Source organism: Dromaius novaehollandiae, chromosome 15 (genome assembly GCF_036370855.1).
Source record: "Dromaius novaehollandiae isolate bDroNov1 chromosome 15, bDroNov1.hap1, whole genome shotgun sequence".
In the NCBI taxonomy this organism is placed as follows: Eukaryota; Metazoa; Chordata; class Aves; order Casuariiformes; family Dromaiidae; genus Dromaius; species Dromaius novaehollandiae.
In genome coordinates, this window is record NC_088112.1 from 16750741 (window position 1) to 16768627 (window position 17887).

At 55.9% G+C, this 17887-nt stretch overlaps 1 protein-coding gene across 2 annotated transcripts in view; it reads left to right on the forward strand.

Annotated features, from left to right (window-relative positions):
- ARSI (arylsulfatase family member I) overlaps positions 1–14696 on the forward strand; it is a 34505-nt gene extending 19809 nt beyond the window's left edge. The window contains exons 2-3 of one of the 2 annotated variants that reach the window (XM_026122674.2): positions 7791–9245; positions 10494–14696. In XM_026122674.2, the coding sequence (XP_025978459.1) occupies positions 8926–9245; positions 10494–11895 (1722 nt within the window). In that variant the 5' untranslated portion in view covers positions 7791–8925 and the 3' untranslated portion in view covers positions 11896–14696. Of the gene's footprint in view, positions 1–7567; positions 9246–10493 lie in introns of those variants that run through there. The other variant, XM_064521046.1, reaches the window with a different exon arrangement.
- The last annotated feature ends 3191 nt before the right edge of the window (positions 14697–17887 follow it).

A 17887-nucleotide genomic window follows, 5' to 3' on the forward strand; every position in this document is an offset into this window, starting at 1 on the left:
CCTGGGTTGTGGGTCTCATGCTGGGAACCGGGGCCTGGGGCAGAACGAGGAGGGAGAGCACCCCGGCGAAGCGGAAAGCATGCCATAAGGCATGGGAAGAAAGGAGCAGTGCCAAACCCACGGGCGCCTCTCCAGCTCGTCAGCTCTTCAAAGCAAACACGCCAGTCGTTCGAGAGAGAAGAGGAGAAGGCGACAAGCTGCAGTTTACCGAGAGGTGGGGTAAGGCGAGGGGAGGAATACTATATCAAGGAACTGGAGCTGATGGACTGAAGTCTACTGAAGGAAGGGGAAGAAAGAAAACAAATGCGAGCAGGAATATGTATAAGTCATTTCACGGGAGAATCTGCAGAATCATTGAAATGTATCATCGGTGACCAAAAATGGAAGAAAAATTCTGTAGCCTAAGAGAGGAACCAACTCTTATTTAGGGCTTTTATTTCTTATTTTCCTAGTGCCTTGGGGGACCGGGAGAGGAGAGAGAAAGGGGACCAGCAGTGTTTTGATAAGGAACAAACCCTGGCCAAGCCCAACATGTGTTGTTAGAGGCTATGGTTTACATTAGAAAAGACTTTAATACTGCGCTATGGCTTCTAAGTGTTTTTTTATGATGATGATGATGATTTTCAACTGTGCAAATGCCATAAACAGGGGCAGGGTATTGAAAAAGGCCATTTGGCTCCAAGAACAACATCCAGTGGTGCTGCTGAGTCCTTGTCAGAGGGACGGCTGATCGTCTCCAGCAGGGACTCCTTTCTGCCCCGATAACACGTTACCCCCCGTTGCTTTGGCATTGCACGTCACAGGCTGTTGCTGTAACAATATTTGTTGCTTTAACAATGATCAGGGTTGCATAAGCGGGAGCCGATGCAAACTTGCTGATTGCTCCTCCCCTGGCTCCAGCTTCCAGAGCCAATTATGGTGTTGTAAAAACCTCTGAGTTCCCACACATCAAGCCCGATCCCTGTAATCTGGTCTAGATCTCGCCGCAGCAGTGGCCACTAGAAAGTCAGCTTCTGCCCACAGCTTCCACGTGGCAGGAGGCAGGAAGCCACCAGGCTCCCTTTCCACGGCTGTGCTTGGGGTGGAAAACACGCGGTCTTGGAGCAGAGTGGGAAAACACACGTCCTCGGAGGCTGACGGGGAGGAGGCAGCTCCCCGCACGGCTTTGCAGAAGAGCTGCCTACCCGCAGCACACGAGGGAGTGGAGATGGTCCCTGTGGGGCCTGGATGATACGCCAAGAGGAGCGAAGAGTGCTCACGGCAGTGAACAGACGACGATAGGACCACGATCAGCCCCAGGCCGTGCTGCAACCAAGAGGACAACCCTTGGGGCCTATCCGAGGCCCCAGAGTCAGTGAAGAGTTGTCTTGGCTTCAGCGCTGTCTTCTGCTGGGCTTGGGGACCAGGATGCCCTTGGCTCCCCAGGGGCTTTGGCAGAAAAGGGTTCTCTGCACGAGGGCAGTTACTTAAAACACTTTATCCCTCTCTCGAAGGGCTTGGAAATGCAGCCTTTTTATTTGCACCACTTTCCCAACAATTAAACACTTCTGAGATTTCTCTTTGTGAAACGGTTCACTGGAGAGCTCTCTTCCAGCTCCTCCAGCCTCCTTCCCCACTGCGGGAGCTGCTCCTGCTGGGCGCCAGGGGGGCACCGGTGTCCTAGGAAAGCCGTATGCCCCTCTCCTGCCAAGGCACCGTGCTCCCACCGTCGTGGCCGAGGGGGAAACGGTGTCCTGGGGACATTGCACACCCCTCTCCTACCAAGGCACCATGCTCCTGCCGTCGTGGAGCCGTGCAAATCATGCAGCCGTGTCGCCCTGTGATCCTTTCTTCCTCTAGACAAAATAACAAGATCTCTCCTTTCTCGGGACTGCTCGCTTCTTTTCCAGACTTGCCTAGACTCTTTCATCACACCAATAAAAAAGTAAATGCATCACACGTTGGCTGGGGAGAGCGGAAACCCTTAAACATCTGAGAGACGAAAGCAACACGCTCTGTTTTTCAAGGCCAGGCTAGGCCCCCAATGCCCTGTTAGGTCAAATGTCTTGCTCTGAAGAAGGAGAGAGGGGACTTATTAAAAGCCTTTCATATTTCTCATTCTGAGGTCCCGATCTGGCGGGCCGGAGGCTGCGGCGCGAGCTGGGAGCGGGGCTGCCGAGGGGGAAGGGCAGCGAGCCCGCAGCGTGCAAACAGATTGTGCAATATTTGCCCTGCACAGAGCTCTCATTGTAAAGCCTGGGAGTTCTGCTTTCAATAATTCCTGTGCTCATAATGCCCCATTGAGCGGGGAGAGAAAGGCAGTATTGAGGGCTGAAGGGGCTCCGGCCCCAGGAAGGGTTAAAAAATAAAGAAAGAAGAGAAAAAAAAGAAAAAAAGATTCGAGGCTTAGTTTTAAACTCTGCTGTGTGGCCCTTATGGTAAATCACAGCCGCTGAGAAATATGCAGAGCCTGTTTGCATAACCCGGTTTGCAGCAAACGCTTTCTGAGCCAAAACGCAAGTGCGGCCGGAGCTGGGGGGGAGTGGTGGGGGGAAAAAGCAGGAAGGACTGTGATTATTTTCATTCTTGCCTCAGGCCACATAAAATTAATTAAAGAAAAGAGCTAATATTCAAATATTTGGTTAGAGAAACAGCTGTGCAAATGCAAGGAGCAGTGCCAGCTGCAGAGACATGGAGAGACCTGGCCCAGACATTGGTCAAGGTTCGCTGCCTCAAAGTTCATACCGGTGGCAGGAGAGCATCCATCACCCTTGTGTTAAGTCCACTGTGCTAAAAAGCACCAAAAAGGAACATACCGGGCTTTGTCTGATGGCTTTAGCCCTCGCTGCCCCTTGATTTCTCAGCATGCGGGGCTTGCTGCCTGCTGGAAAGAGTCCGCAGGTGCGTGGAAGTGCTCGGCTGGGACTGCAGGATGGGGCCTTTCCTCCCTTGCAAGGCGCGTGTGCAGATCAGAGTGCTCTGCCTCCCAAGCCGCTGCCAGCCCTGCCGGAGCAGCTGGCTGCTTTGGCTGGTAGGGATTCCCGTCATGTTGGAGTGGTAAAAATGCCCATGAATCAGGCCAAGAAGGAGATGCAATAACTTTTGTTAAACCAGTTGATGCGTCAGGGAGGAGCAGGCATGCTTCTCTGCACATGTGGCTGTCGCCGGGGCGGATGCCGGACTGGGTCGAGCAGGTCTCTCTCCTGCTAGGAGTTCGAAGCGGCTCCGTGGGACAGCGCAGGGAATAGCTGCCCACGTGTGCAAGCGGGTCCTGACACCGGGTGCCTGGGAAGTGGCAGATTGGGTGCCCCGGGGCAGCCGTCGTACCGTGCTCACGCTGCCGGCTCGCTGAACGGATGCAGCCAGGCCAGCTGCCAGGGGAAACCTCTGCGTTGTGCAACACGCTGGAGCACTCTCCAAGGAAGATCCTGGCTCTTGAGACATCTTAGAGTGAGGCTGGACAAGTGACTGCCTTGAATTAATAACAGTCGGGGGGTTGCTCCAGGCCCTGAGTACTTTTTCCGTTCCTAAGACCTTGTGATGCATTAATCACCCGCTGAGCGGCCTCACAGCCAGCTTCAATTGTCCTGACCCTGAAACTCGGGAGCTGTCATTTCTTCCTCTCCCTCCCTCACATTTCTTCCGCTCTCCCCTCCCTCCTAGCCTTTCCCATCCCCTGTCTCCTCTTCAAATGATGTCAGCAAGGCTGGGTCGAGGATACCGTTTTATCCTCTTCTCTCCTGAGGTCTAGAGAGCAGTACCGCTCCCTGCTTTTCACCTTTTTGCTGTTGCTGGCAGGAGAACCCAGCCTGTGCATCCTCATTCTGCTGGGACACGTCTGTGTGCTCCCAGGGCCTAGCCGTCCATCCCTGAACCTTCAAAGCAGGGTCACTGCCAACAAATTCGGTATTTATTCATTTTGTTTCTGTTAGAGCCTATACCTGCCTCATGCAATTGGTCAGAAAGTTGATGTGGCCAGAAACCAGAGGCCCATTGCCTCAAGTAGGAGAAGTAAGGCACTGTCAGATACCAGCAGCTAGGGACCCTCCTAGAAACAACCAAGGTCAGAGCTGGAAAGTCCTACTGACAAGCCTGGCTTGTGCCGACCGCCATCCGGCTGATCGGTGCCGGCACGGAGAGCTGTGACCATGGGCTGCCCGTTGGTCCTTGCCCAGATTGCGCCAAAGCCTCAGCGCGGTCCCCGTGCAGCAAGGCCTAGGCGAGGACTCGGGGCTCACTGCCCACCTGGCTGAGTTCCCGGTGTGTGGGTCTGCCCGGGCACCAGCCGGGCACTCTGAGCCTTGCCGGCCGCTGCCTGCCACCGTCCCCCGCGCAGGCTTTGATCTCGGCTGGCTCTCCCGCAGCGGGAGTGGAGTGACAACCCACAGTGCTGGCCCTCGCCAGCAGGACTTTTAGCTCTTGGAAAACCTCCCTGTGCTGAGTTAACCCAGCCATTTCCTCCCTAGACCTGAGGCCAGCTTGGACCCGCCACTGACCTCCCTGAGGACGTGCTGGTCTGGCTGAGCACAGGTCTCCTTTATGCGCCAGCGTACGCTGACGTCTTTGTGCCGTTGGGTCCTTCCCTTCCTTTGAACCCTCCGAGCTCTAGCCATCGACAGCAACTTCAGTTCAGGGCAACCCTACTGGCCTCTGCCTCCACTGTTGAAGGTGTGAGCAGGATCTGACCCACCGTGTGGCTGTAGAGGCCACTGCAGGAGCAAATCCATGCACCTGGGACATCCTCAGCTCTGCAGTTAGTGAGCGGTTGCTGATCACTTGTACCAGCTTCCAAGCCGTTCAGCTCCTGGATCACAACCAAGCCCAATGCACTGTCCATTTTTCTTGCTTCTTGCTCTAATTTCTCCTTCTGTTCTCTCCAGAAGCTGTCACAGACAGGCACCGATCCATCACACCCTCCCTACATCTCACAGTCCTGGTCACCCATCCCAGCTAGGCTTGCCCCGGCCTGGTTTTATTATGGACTGAGTCACACTCCCGTGGCGAGGGGGCTGGGTTTTGTTCCTCAGAGGTGGTCTCCGGACTGCAGTCCTCTGCCCCCTCCCCGACGCATTCCTGACCTGCTTCCACGCCTGCTTTTCCTCTCCCGCACGTCTCCCCCAGCCCACTGCTCTCTCCCTACAGAGCTATCGCAGATGGGTTCACTCCTCCAGCCCCAAACAGCAGACATAATTTATCAGCAGTCTGTGCTGGCTTAAACTCCCTCCTCTGCCACAGGCAGATGTACCAGTGCCTCTCAGCCCTGGCCCTCACCCTTCTCCCTGGACCTCTCCTTTTTCTAGCTGGCACCAGCATCCCTGTCTCAAGCCCCTGCCTGGTATGGGGAAACCGATGCTTTTCAAGCCAGCTGCTGCTGAGCACCAAAATCTGGCTGGGAGAACTGCAGTTCAGCAGTTCAGTCTTCCAAATCTGCTCTGGGTTAAGAAGGGTTCAAATCAGGCAAGAGAAGGACCCGTGGATCCCAGGTCTTCTGGCCTTGCAAATGCCAATGGGCACCCTACAGTGAGGAAAATATCTGAGGAAAAGAGCCAGGCCCTTTCCATCGGGCCCACATGGACATTCTCTGATCAGTAATTCAGCAGGTCCCACAAGAAACCCTCTCCCCAGTTTGGAGAGATTAGTGATGTCAGTGCATATAGAAAAAACATTCAATAAAACCCTCTCATTAACTTTGAGCTCTGTTATAAACAAAGAGTATAAAATAGCCGCGTTTGCTAAATGGGAGAGGGCTAACTCTGGCAGGGGAGGCATGGTATTTGCAAGTTTCTGAGAGACATTCACCCAAACCGACTATTATTTATTATTTGCAAAGAGCTGTGATTGTATTCCCTGGCAATAACACTGCCTCTGGCCTGAGGTTTGCAGGGAGCGCTGCGAACGGGGACGGTGCATCAGGATGCTCAGCGAGGTCCCGCAGCTCCGAGGGGCTCCAGGGAGGCACAGAGAGGCCTGGGGTCTCCACCAGACTGAAGGGGTCGATGGAGAAAAGTGGGTGAACACACAGGACCCAGGAGTCTGGGGCCACCTCCCCTTTCTGAACTGCTTCCACCCCCCTTCACCTTCTTTCAGATCCAGATTTTTCTGGGAAGAGGGAATTGTTCAAAAGTAAAGAAGTCAGGGAAGAACTGAAAAAAGTGTTGGAAGCAGGAGAGTGGTGGGAAGGAGAGAGAGGGGAAGAGAGAAGAGGAGCACGCAGAAGAAAAGAGTGATTAACCCCTGGGGATTAATCAAACCTTTCTGCAGGGTCGACTCAGCCTTGCACTGCTCCTCTAAATCAGCAGGGATTTCTGCCAGCAGAAAAAGCCAAGTCTCGTGTCCAGAAAACAGGCTCTACATCTCTGCCTCCCCCTCAGGTTCACCCAGCACCCGAGTCCCTGGTAGTGGGAACCTTGTGGAGCCTCCATCCTTCCTACTCCTCGGAGGTGCCTGGAATTTCGGCTGGGGAGGCTGACTAAGGACGGCGGGGAGATGTGGGAGCTCTGCGAGGCATCAGGGGACGGACGAAGTCTGGAGCAGAGAGCACCCAGGAGCCCAGCGGAGGCGACCCAGGAGAGGAGTGCTGGAAGTGGGGAGCGCAGGAAGGGGACCCAGGGGAGAAGGGACCCAGCAGAGGAGACCCAGGAGAGGGGAACCAGCAGTGGGGAGCGCAGGAAGGGGACCCAGGGGAGAAGGGACCCAGCAGAGGAGACCCAGGAGAGGGGAGCCAGCAGTGGGGAGCCTGGGGAAGGAGACCCAAGAGAGAGGAGCCCAGGGGAGGGGAACCCAGGGAGGGGACTCCAGCAGAGGGGACCCTGGAGAGGGGGGACATGGCAGAAGAGAGCACAGAGGAGGGGACCATGGGGAGGGGGAGCCCAGGGAGGACCCAGCAGAGGAGCCATCCAGCCCAGCTGCTGCACAGAGCCAGGCACTGGCTGGAGCTCTGCAGGCAGAGCCACCCCAAAGCCCTCACTGAGCCACCGCCGCAGCAGCCCTGCGGTCCTAAAGCCAGGCAGCGAAGGCGATGCGCCGGCTGGAGAGGATATGTTTGGGCACGCGGTGTGTCGGGACCCCTCAGGTCCCAAGCCCTACGCATGTGAGGGACAGCCTGGTGCCTCGAACATGCACCCACATCTCCCAGGGCTCACCCTGCTCCCTGCCGCCTGTGTCAAGGGTGGGTGAACAGGTCTGATTTTATTCTAACAATATCCCCCCTCCCAGGCTGAGTGCTGCTCTAACAAAAGTTGAGGATGCATGCCAGTCATGAGGGTTACCTAATGCCTTAGGGATGCTGCTCCTGCAAGAGAAATTACACAGGAGCATCTCCCTTATCTCTCCCCAAAGCTCCCCAGAAGCACGATTGCATAGCAGGGCAACCAGGGCACCAAACTAGCCCCCTGTTCTGCTACCCCCAAATTCACATCAGTACCTCTGCATTGGCAGAGGCCTCTATTTCGTGTCAAACCCTGCCCTGCCCTTGGCTGGCTGTGGCCACAGGCAGTACAAGTGGCCCCTCCCTGGCTCAGTTTCCCCACGTGGAAAATGGGTGCAGCAGTGCCCACCCCACTCTGTAACAGTCAGTGTGCCCTTGGGTGGTTTTATTCAACATTGGAGGTGTCACAACATGTTTTTGTGGCTTCCTCTTGTCTGTTTTTTTTTGGATTGAGATCATGGTAGCACAGGCAGACGGTCCCAGGAATCCCTCCCGGGAGGCCCAGCTGGGCACAGCGCATCCTACCCGCGTTCCAGACAGGCCGGTGTGGGGCCGGTGGGGTGCGAGCACTGACCCATGTGGGGGCTTTCCCATCTCTCTGCAGCAAGCTGAGCCCCCCTCGGGTTGGGGAGAGCCCCCATCAGGAGACCTCTCAGCACCGGCCATGGATCCTGCTCTCTGCACGTCTCGGAGAAAGTGGGAGGGAAGCATGGAGCCGCGCTGCCGCTCTGAGGCGAAGGAATGCCACTCTTAGGACCCTGCAAGGTCTGGGTCTTCCCAGCTCTTTCCTTGAGTCACTGAGCGAGCTGGGAGGGGCCGAGCCTGCGGCTCCCCATAAACCTGGCTGCTTAGCCCACATCCCAGGCAGATGTTACAACTTTCTGCCTCCTCCGCCAGCGCGGCCGGCGGGAGCTTCCTCTGCCCTCTCCCCCGGCTCTGCTCTCACCAGCTCGCCTGCAGTGTGAGCAAAGTCGAGGAGGGATTTTCCAGAGCTCCTTGCAGAGTTGTGAAAGACTTCAGGGCTGACTGAGAGAGCCAGTTAAGAAAAAAAAGAAAGGAGGGAAGGAGAACGAGAAGGAAGACAAGGAAAGAAGGAAAAAATCATGGTTGTGTGGTCTTGCCAAGGAATTTTTTTGGAGGAAACGGTGAGAAAAGGAGACGGCGGCTCTTCCCTGAAGGGTGAGGACGAGAACTCAGCACCTCTGGGCTTGAACTTTAGCACCCTCTTCCGCAGGAGTTTAAATAAAAAGCTCATCTTATCCTGAGCAAGCCATTTGGACAGCCGAGCAGGCACAGAGCTGAACAGGAGGAGAAGCCAGCTACTTTCTCTAGCAAGGTTTTTATGTGGATCTTTTAAAAAGAAAGAAATAACAGCAACAAAAAGCCGGGAAGCCAGAGAGTATTTCTAGCACTTGGGACACTCTGGAGTAGCTCTGGGACTGTTCTTAATAACACTGCGAGGAAACTCATTCTGCAGTGCATATGTGTTTGATTGGATCGGCTTGATGGTTATTTTCTTTTGACTGAACGCAACCCAGCCCCAGTGGATTAAGCCAGCTCTTTGAGTGTGAGCGTGTCTTCATGGGAGCTGTTCCTGCAAAACTCACTGCAGGGATTTCAGAGAACATCCCCTAGGCTGGGGGGCTGTTTTGGAGGAGGGAGAGACCTCCCGTTTCCTTTGCTCTGGGAAGATGCTGGGACAATAGCGCCCTTTGCAGGCTGTGCACCCTCGCTCCAGGATGGCTGTCTATGCCCTCACAGGTTTCTCACTAGTCAGTTTGCTCAGCTTTGGATATTTATCCTGGGACTGGATGAAGCCTGGTTTGGTGGCAGATGTGGCTATGGACCCTATGGAGAAATCGCTGCCTCCTACCTTCACCAGGCCACCTCACATCATCTTCATTCTGACCGATGACCAGGGATACCATGATGTTGGGTATCACGGTTCAGATATCCAAACACCAACTCTGGACAGGCTGGCAGCAGAAGGGGTTAAATTGGAGAACTATTATATCCAGCCCATCTGTACCCCATCCAGGAGCCAGCTGATAACCGGCAGGTAAGAAAGGACCTGGTTATGCCCTGCTCAGGTCCCACTATATGTGACTACTTCTTTCCCTTTCTTAGCTCTTGGAGACTTGACCCCAGTTTGCTGCTAGACATATACCCCAGTTTGTTGACAGATGCTGGCGGTCACCTTGCAGAATAGTCATCTTGCTGGCTTTTCTAGATGACTCTCTGGTTAGTTAGACAGCTGATTTTTGCATAGTATGAATAACGGTGCATAGTATAAATAATGGTGTGGCACCATGGCAGTGAAAGTGCTTGGGTCACACTCCCCAGCCCAGCTGAGCTCTGGATCTCAGCAGAAGCTGCTTGCTTAGACATGAAAGTTGTGCTGCAGCTAAGGGTGACCCTTTGCCACATCCCTGGGTTGGTGCATTTGCCTGGGACTCTGAAGCCTGAGTCCAAGTCCTTGCGCTGTCACAGCTGGGGTGACCGTCAATGTGCCATGTAGTCAGGGCCTGCCCGCACTCCCCTGCTGTCCCTGGGGTGAGTGCTTCCAGTCCCAAGTGTCAGAAGAAGAAATGGGTTCAGGGCCAGCTCGTGCTCTGTCAGCGGGAGCCAGAGAGGTATCAAGGAAACCCCAGGACAGGCTCAAGGAAGGCAGGAGATGTGGACCCTGCTACCAGCTCACCAGTGACTCCCCATGGCACATCACCAAGGCCAAAAATGTGGACATGATTGGGCCACCAAACTCACTTTGGGAGAGGGTGGTCTCTGGCCAGGCCTCTGAGGCTGCCTGGGGGTGATGGAGCCCCTCAGGGTCCCAGAGAAGCCCCTTCCTTTCTCCTGTTGGCTTGAGAGGGAGCCCAGGCATCCCTGGGGTGTGTAAAGCAGAGGAGGACTGGGGTGCATCGGCGTTCAGGTGGGGCACTGCAAGCCCCTAGGAATCAATAGGCAACTCTTGCTTGTCCTGCTCAGCCCTTGCAAAGAGCCCAGCCAGCTCTCTTGGGCTGGCATCTGCAGGACTGACTGCTGCTGGCATCCCAGGTTTTGAAGAGAGAGCAGCCCAATGTGCTTTAGGGATGTCTGCTGAGCCTCCTCTCTTTTGTTGAACTTTCTTTGATACTTTTGGATGGACAAGGAGTTCCCTGTCTCTGACATGGAGCTTGCTCCATGGGACTGGGTTGACTGACCTGGAGAGCTGTGTGCATTTGGAGTCTCCCATAAACAAAGTGCTGTCATGTCCCCCCCCAGTGCTGCTCCCCATCATCATTGATTCCTCTTGGTTCTTCTCTGGCAGGTACCAGATCCACACAGGCCTGCAGCACTCCATCATCCGCCCTCGACAGCCCAACTGCCTGCCCCTCGACCAGGTCACCTTGCCCCAGAAGCTACAGGAAGCCGGCTACTCCACGCACATGGTGGGAAAGTGGCACCTTGGCTTCTACAAGAAGGAATGCCTGCCCACCCGCCGGGGTTTTGACACCTTCCTGGGCTCCCTGACAGGCAATGTGGACTACTACACCTACGACAACTGTGATGGGCCTGGCGTCTGTGGCTACGACCTGCACGAAGGGGAGAAAGTGGCCTGGGACCAGAGTGGGAAGTACTCCACCTTCCTCTACACCCAGCGCGTCAGCAAGATCCTGGCATCCCACAGCCCCAAGGAGCCGATCTTTATTTACGTGGCCTTCCAAGCGGTGCACACACCTCTGCAGTCGCCCAAAGAGTACATCTACCGCTACCGCTCCATGGGCAACGTTGCTCGCCGCAAGTACGCTGCCATGGTGACGTGCATGGACGAGGCGGTGAAGAACATCACCTGGGCCCTCAAGAAGTATGGCTATTACGACAACAGCGTGATTGTGTTCTCCACAGACAACGGTGGGCAGACCTTCTCGGGGGGAAGCAACTGGCCACTACGAGGCCGCAAAGGGACATACTGGGAAGGGGGAGTCCGTGGCATCGGCTTTGTCCACAGTCCCCTGATCAAACGCAAGCGTCGGACCAGCTGGGCCCTGGTTCACATCACGGACTGGTACCCGACTCTGGTGAGCCTGGCAAGGGGCAACCTGAGCAATGTCCCAGGCCTGGATGGCTACAATGTGTGGCCAGCCATCAGTGAGGGCAAGGAGTCCCCACGAACCGAAATTCTGCACAACATCGATCCACTGTACAACCACGCTAAGTACGGCTCCTTGGAGGACGGCTTCGGCATCTGGAACACGGCTGTGCAGGCCTCCATCCGGGTTGGGGAGTGGAAACTCCTCACTGGGGACCCAGGCTATAGCGACTGGATCCCTCCTCAGACCCTGACCAACTTCCCGGGGAGCTGGTGGAACCTGGAGCGGCTCACTGACGGCCCGAGGAAGTCCGTGTGGCTCTTCAACATCACCGCCGACCCCTATGAGCGTTACGACCTGTCAGACCAGCGCCCAGATGTCGTCAGGGCTCTCTTGATGAGGCTAGTATACTACAACCGGACAGCCATCCCGGTGCGGTACCCCGCTGAGAACCCCCGGGCTCACCCAGACTTCAACGGCGGTGCCTGGGGCCCTTGGGCCAGCGAGGATGACGTGGATGAGTGGGAAGGGGGCGGGGAGCCCCTGAAGAATAGGAACAAGAAGAAGAAGTGCAAGATCTGCAAGCTGCGCTCTTTCTTCCGCAAGCTGAACACCAGGCTCATGTCAAACCGCATCTGACGGGAGACTCCCCCAGCATTGCAACGCAGCCTGGCCAGGGTGGAGCTCCAGATGAGCTGAGCCGCAGGGTGGATAGCGGGAGGGAGAATAATGGACAGAGAGGCAGCCAGCACCCTCTTGCTTTGCCTTGCGTCAGGGCATGCTCACCCCAAAACGCCTCTCCTCTCTGTCTGGGCCAGCAGCCGCATGGAGGGCCAGATGGGTCCGCGGGCAAGGAAAAGTGGTGCAGGCTCAACCACAGTGCTGAGCAGTGATATATGAGTCCGCTGAGCTGGGTTGGCCTGTGCACAGCTCCTTCCAAAGCGAGACACCCTTTTCTTCAGGACTGTGCAGGCAGTTGCAAGCTTTCAATGTTGGCCATTGCAACAGCAGAGGGAACAGTGTGAAGGGGCCCTGGGGTGGTGACTCGGAGGGGCTGGCCAGACTTGGCTCTTCTGACTGTAGGTTTTCTCACATTCTTTCTCTTTATAAATGTGTTCCTGATTTTCTAAGTGCTGCCGAGCATCTGCCTTGTTTGGAACTTGCAGGGCCTCCCCCAGTCCCACAGCCACAGCATTTCCCCATTGTATCTCTTCATACAAGGACAGACATTCCTGCCTCACGGATGACAGACCTGAGACTGCTGAGGCTGGTCTCAGCCTTCCTGCCACAGGGGTCTCGCGCAATGCCATGACTTCTCTCTGCTGACTCAAGGGGGTCTGTGGCCAGCTGCAGTGAGGACCTGTGGAGTAGCTGGAAATAGGCCCCCAAGGTGCCCAGAGGACACCTGGCTCTGCATAGCCCTGCATTTGGGAGGCAGGTTTGCCCCGAGCGCTGGTGGACTTGACATGCCCCAGCTATACAGCAGACCCATTTCCTCCACACCTACGCCTGGCCAGATCCCTGAGGAGCAAGGCCATAGGCACGCATGAATTCTTTGCTATGCATCCGTGCAGCCACGCTCCTGCCTGGGCATCCTGCACATGCAACCAGCCAGCCACCCCTGGTTGCCCCCTCTCTGTGCGAGAGCCGTCTCCGACCCAATGCCTTGCTGCTGAACGTGGAGCCTGGCGAAGATCTCAGGGAGGTCTCTGCGGAGGTCATTTACGCTGCTCTGTAGATTCAGGACTTTAAAGCTGTAGGGGAACAGGGAAGTAGGGTCACCCCAACTGCTGCCTTGCTGAGCTGCACACTCCTTCGCTTGTCTTTCTTTGCTCAACCCACCCATGTGCGTGGAGGTGCCCACTGTGTCCCTTTGCTGCAGATTGGTGCAGCTCTCCCAGGAGCACATGCGTGGGGGGAAATACCTCCCCATCTGCCTTCCATGGGGTTTGAAGCGATGCAATTGTCTGGGGCCAGGCATCTTGCAAGCTCAGGCAGCAAGTGAAGTGCCATGCCCCCGCGCTTTCAGCAGGGTGTGAGTGTGCGTATGTGCACTCAGATGAGAGCTGGCTAGGATGAAAGAGGGTAAATAGCTTTAAAAGCATTTTGGATGCATGGTGCATTTCCATTTACACAATGTATTTTACATTTCTCCCCACAGGTTTCTCTTGGTGCAGCGTGTGTAGGCGAAGGCCCTGCTGTGAATTTTGAAAATAGTTATTTTTGTCTCTGGAAAATGAGGCCCGTTAGGACTTGTCAGCTCTTGGATGAGCAGTGTGGGCTTTTTTTTTTTTTCTCCTCTCTCTCCCTTGCAAAAAAACATTCATTTAAAATCTGTCATTGAAAGATGTGACAATTGGCAGAACGTACACTGAATACCTTTCAGTGTGCTTTCAAGCCCTGTGTGTGAGAGAGAGGGATGGGGATGGGAAGAGAATGCAATGACACGTTTGTATTTTTTTTTTTACTCTTAGCTGGATTATTTGGGGGAATTGGGATTTTCTACAGAAACAAAGAAAAAAAAAAGCCGACAGCAAGGCATAATACAGGAGGCCCTGTTACTGTAGAGATGGAAAGGAGTTTGCAAAGCCAGAGCATGGTTGTCTGTCTGTCTGTCTGTCTGTCTATCTGCCTGTTCCACCTGCTCTTTGCACGCCAGTCGCCACACTGCCCCGTCAGCCCTCCGTCCAGCCCTACGGACATGTCCCCTAGGACAGAATTAAAGGCAGATTTCATGGGGGCACTCAGTGCCTCCAGGGCTGCTCCATCAGCCTCGGGGCCACCCCCCAGCCTCGGAGATTCCCCATCTCCATCCCCACTGCACTTAGCAAGTCGCTCCACGTGGCTCTGGCCACATAGCATCGCCTGCCGGTACGTGTCCTGCAGTCACCGCCTGGCCGAAGCAAACCACGGGGAGATGAGTCACATCCTTTAATTTTACTACCTCAACCAAAGGCAGAGCTCGGTCCCAGGCCACCCGCCGTTGGTTTCCCCATCGGCAATCGGAGTTCAGCTCCGGCTGCCACTTGGCAAAGCACGTCAGCAACCGGTTGCCGAATATAAATCAATGCTTTGCTGAAGAAGAAGAGACTTAATGCTTAAAGCTAAGCGCGTTATCCACGCTTTGCTGGGTGGAGGCCTACGAGGGAGGCTGTGCGGGAGAGGGAAGGAGGGTGAAGTCTGACACGGAGATCAGACGCCGAGTCCCAGCAAAGGGGGTTGCCGTGGGAAAATGCTTCGCCGCGGGGAGCGGGGCAGCGTGAGACTGGAGCTGGCCGTGGGGTGGCGACAAGGCTCGGGAAACGGTTTTCATTTCCATATTTATGTAAACGTGTCCAAGTTTAGTCTTTCTTTTATTTTTTTAAAAAAATGGAAATTTCCGTGAAAACATGTTCGATTTTTCTCCCTTCAGTTTTACTAATATCTTGATGAAAATGTTAGTCTTGTCTTGTTTTATTTCTAGTTTCCAATCACTGGCGTACTGTTCCTAGGCTGACGCCAGTTTTGGTCAGCCAGTGTAGCCATGGTTTTGGATCTGTTTTTTGGGTTTTTTTTAATAAAAATGTTGCATTCTGAATTTTAACAAAAAGAAACAGTCATGAGAATCTTGGTCCATGAAAAGGAAGAAGGAAAGTAGGCAGAAAAGTCTGGGTGCTTGGAGAGCGCAAAGCCTGTCCTGCGCGCCTCGTGGGAGGAGAGCGGTTGTCTCATCCTTTCCTTGTTGCCATGTGGTTGAGCCCCGTTCGCGCCCAGATGCCTCTGCAGAGCTTTGCCCCTTCACAGAATTTGCCTCTCCCAGCTCCGAGGCTGCATCCAAGGACGTCAGGGCTGGAAAACGGCAGGGGATCATCTGAAGAAGCTGCTGCGAGGAGGCCATACGTGTTCCTCCAGCGGCCTGGCCTGACGGTCAGCCGTGCTCGCTCTCCCTCCATTGCCTCCCACGGAGCAAGCAGGGACACCTCGCCGCCTCTCCGGGACAGCCCCATCCCACCACTGCTTACTGGTGGCTCCCAAGATAGCACAGCACAGGGCAGCTCCGGGCATGGGGAGAAACGAAATGATGTGCCAAAACCACCTGTTTTCTCACTGTTCAAGCCCCTTTGGGTGCCTGTAAACTCTGGCTGCAAAGGGGTTAAGGCAGCCGGTGGGCGAGACGCTGCCAAACTGGCTGTGGAGCTCTTTGCCTTGCCGGCGATGTTCGCACCAAGGAGATCTGTTTACACAGACAAGCTGAGAGCTCTCCTCGCTCCTTCCCTCCCGCTCTTGAAAAATCAGTGCAAGCCAAAGTCTACTTAAAACCCTGGGCCGGGAGCCGAGCGAGGGGCAGACTCCCACGGAGGTGATGGGGAAGGAGGATGCATATGGGGTCATTGAGGCAGGAAAGGACGTCTCCATATAGCTGTCCTGGCAGGAGAGCAGCAAGGAGAGCAGATGCTGTGGGTAACTCAGGCTGGGGAGAGGATGTTCCGGATAAGGGGGCTGTATTTCATGGAGGTAGTCACATCTTCTCCCCTTCCAGGGGTTCGAGGATGTGAGGTTTCCCCGTAGCAGAGCAGAGCCAGTGTGGAAGGGCAAAGCGATGGCCCAAGAGAGCCACACAGCACCTGGTAGAGGTCCCATGCACCCACCATCCTGCCCGAAGAAGGTCTATTCCCATGGGTCTCTGGCCACAGACCCTGGTGTCCAGGGAAAAAGTGGCCCTGGGGATGTCCCCTCCCCACCAAAGCCGAGCTGCTGGGGGGCAGCAGGAGGGAGCGATGGGCCCGCAGGGACAGGGCACGTTCAAAAACACAACCTTAAATGTAAATCTGTTCTCCTTGCCATGGTATTTATAATTCTTATCTAAAAATAACCAAGAATTCAGCTTTCCAGAGGACATCAACTGAGCATCCCCCAGACCCCAGCTTGCGTGTGAAACTGTCCCAGTAATTTTGGGATCTCTGCAATATGTAATTCGCAGCTCTGCTTGTTTTGCATGTGAGCTATAACTGCAGGCTCTGCACGGCCCGTATAAGGCCTGTCCCCGGGAGGAGGGGGGTCCTGCCGCAGCCCCCCAGGGAAACGCTGCTCCTCACTGAAGGCTGAGCCGTCCCCAAGCCCCACGGGGCGGTCGCCCACCTCGTGCCTCGCAGCCGGAGGGGCAGGACGCAGCGCCCCGGCCGGGGGGGCTGAGCCGAGGGGACGTCCCCACGGGGAAGGGCGCAGCCGAGGCCCCGCGGCTTCCCCCTTTGCCACCCAGCCAGGATGCGGAAACGGGAGAGCTGCGCGCCGAGCCCAAGGGTGCGTGGGGGAGAGCAGGAGGCATCTCTGGCGAGGCAGCCGGGGTGATGGCGAGGAGGCGCTCGGGAGGAAGGTCTCCATCAGGCGGCGAGAGCCCAGCACAGCAGCAGAGAGGGGCCTGCCGGGAGCTCCAGAGCCTGGAGAGGAGACCGTGGTGGCCTTTCCTAAGGGGATCCCCAGACCTCCGGGAGAGGACTGCGACCTCTCCCCATTCCCTGGGGTAGCAAGAGACCCCCCACCACCACCAGCACCAGCTCCCAGGCCTGGGTGGGAAAGGTTCCCCCCGAAACACCTGCTTTGCTTCATGTTTTTCCCAAGAAATGGGGAGTTCAGCGAAGCGACAGTTCCTGTTTGGGAAAACGTCAGTGGCAATGCAGAGCATCCTCAGCACTCCAAGCCCTGACCCCCCCTCTTCCGCAGGGAAGGAAACCGCTGATGGAAAAGGAAAAAGCCGGGTAGGGAAGAGGCTGGCAAGGCAGAAACCCTTCCCGAGGAGGCACGTCTCAGCGGGGTGGGAGAAACCTCTGGGCAGAGCCAGAGCCCCGCGAAGGGGCTTCGCACCACAGCTCCCTACGGGGTCCTCAGCCAGCATCGCCTCCGCTCCCAGGCGGGGTTGGGAGTCCGGGGGTCACCGGTGCAATAGGGCCCTGGGGGAAAGCAGGGCCCGTGCAACCCTGCGCTATTGCGGGAGCGCACGGATTCACGCAGCCCCGCAGGGAGGCTGCAGTCGGACCCGTCTCACCGGGGCACGGGGCGGGAGGCCGGAGCGCGGGAAGGAAAAGGTGGGAATGAAAGTGGGTAATGGTGCAATTAATGGAAAAGCCATTAGACCTTTCTCCTCCTCCCCCTCCTCTTCCTCACTCAGCCACTTGCTGTCCTCCTCCACTTCCACCTCCTTTCTTCTCTCCCTCTCTCCGCTCCTCCTTCTCTCTCTTCTCTCAAAGATTTCTCCCTATTTTTGTCTGGTTAGAGCCTTTTCTTTTCCTTTTAACCCTTCCACGGCAGCCTGGAAGGGAACTAGACCAATCTTGCCTGCCAAAAGCAATCCCTTCCCTGGCGGGCTGCGGGAGGCCGTGCAGCAGCCATCCTTTCCCTTCTCCCGCAGTGGCGGGGGCTCGCTCACGCTGCTCTCCCAGCGCCAGGGACAGTCCGGCCAAAACCTCCAGAAAGTAGAAAAATACTTGGGAGAAAACTCCGCTGGGGGGGGTCAGACAGGCACAAAAATGTCCGAAGCTGGGAGGGTGCCACGGGCCGGGGTCAGGGTCGACGGACCCTTGGGGCAAACCCATACGGCTAAATCTGGACCCCAAAATGGAAGGTTTCAGGACCTGAAAAAGGAGAGAATAAGGAT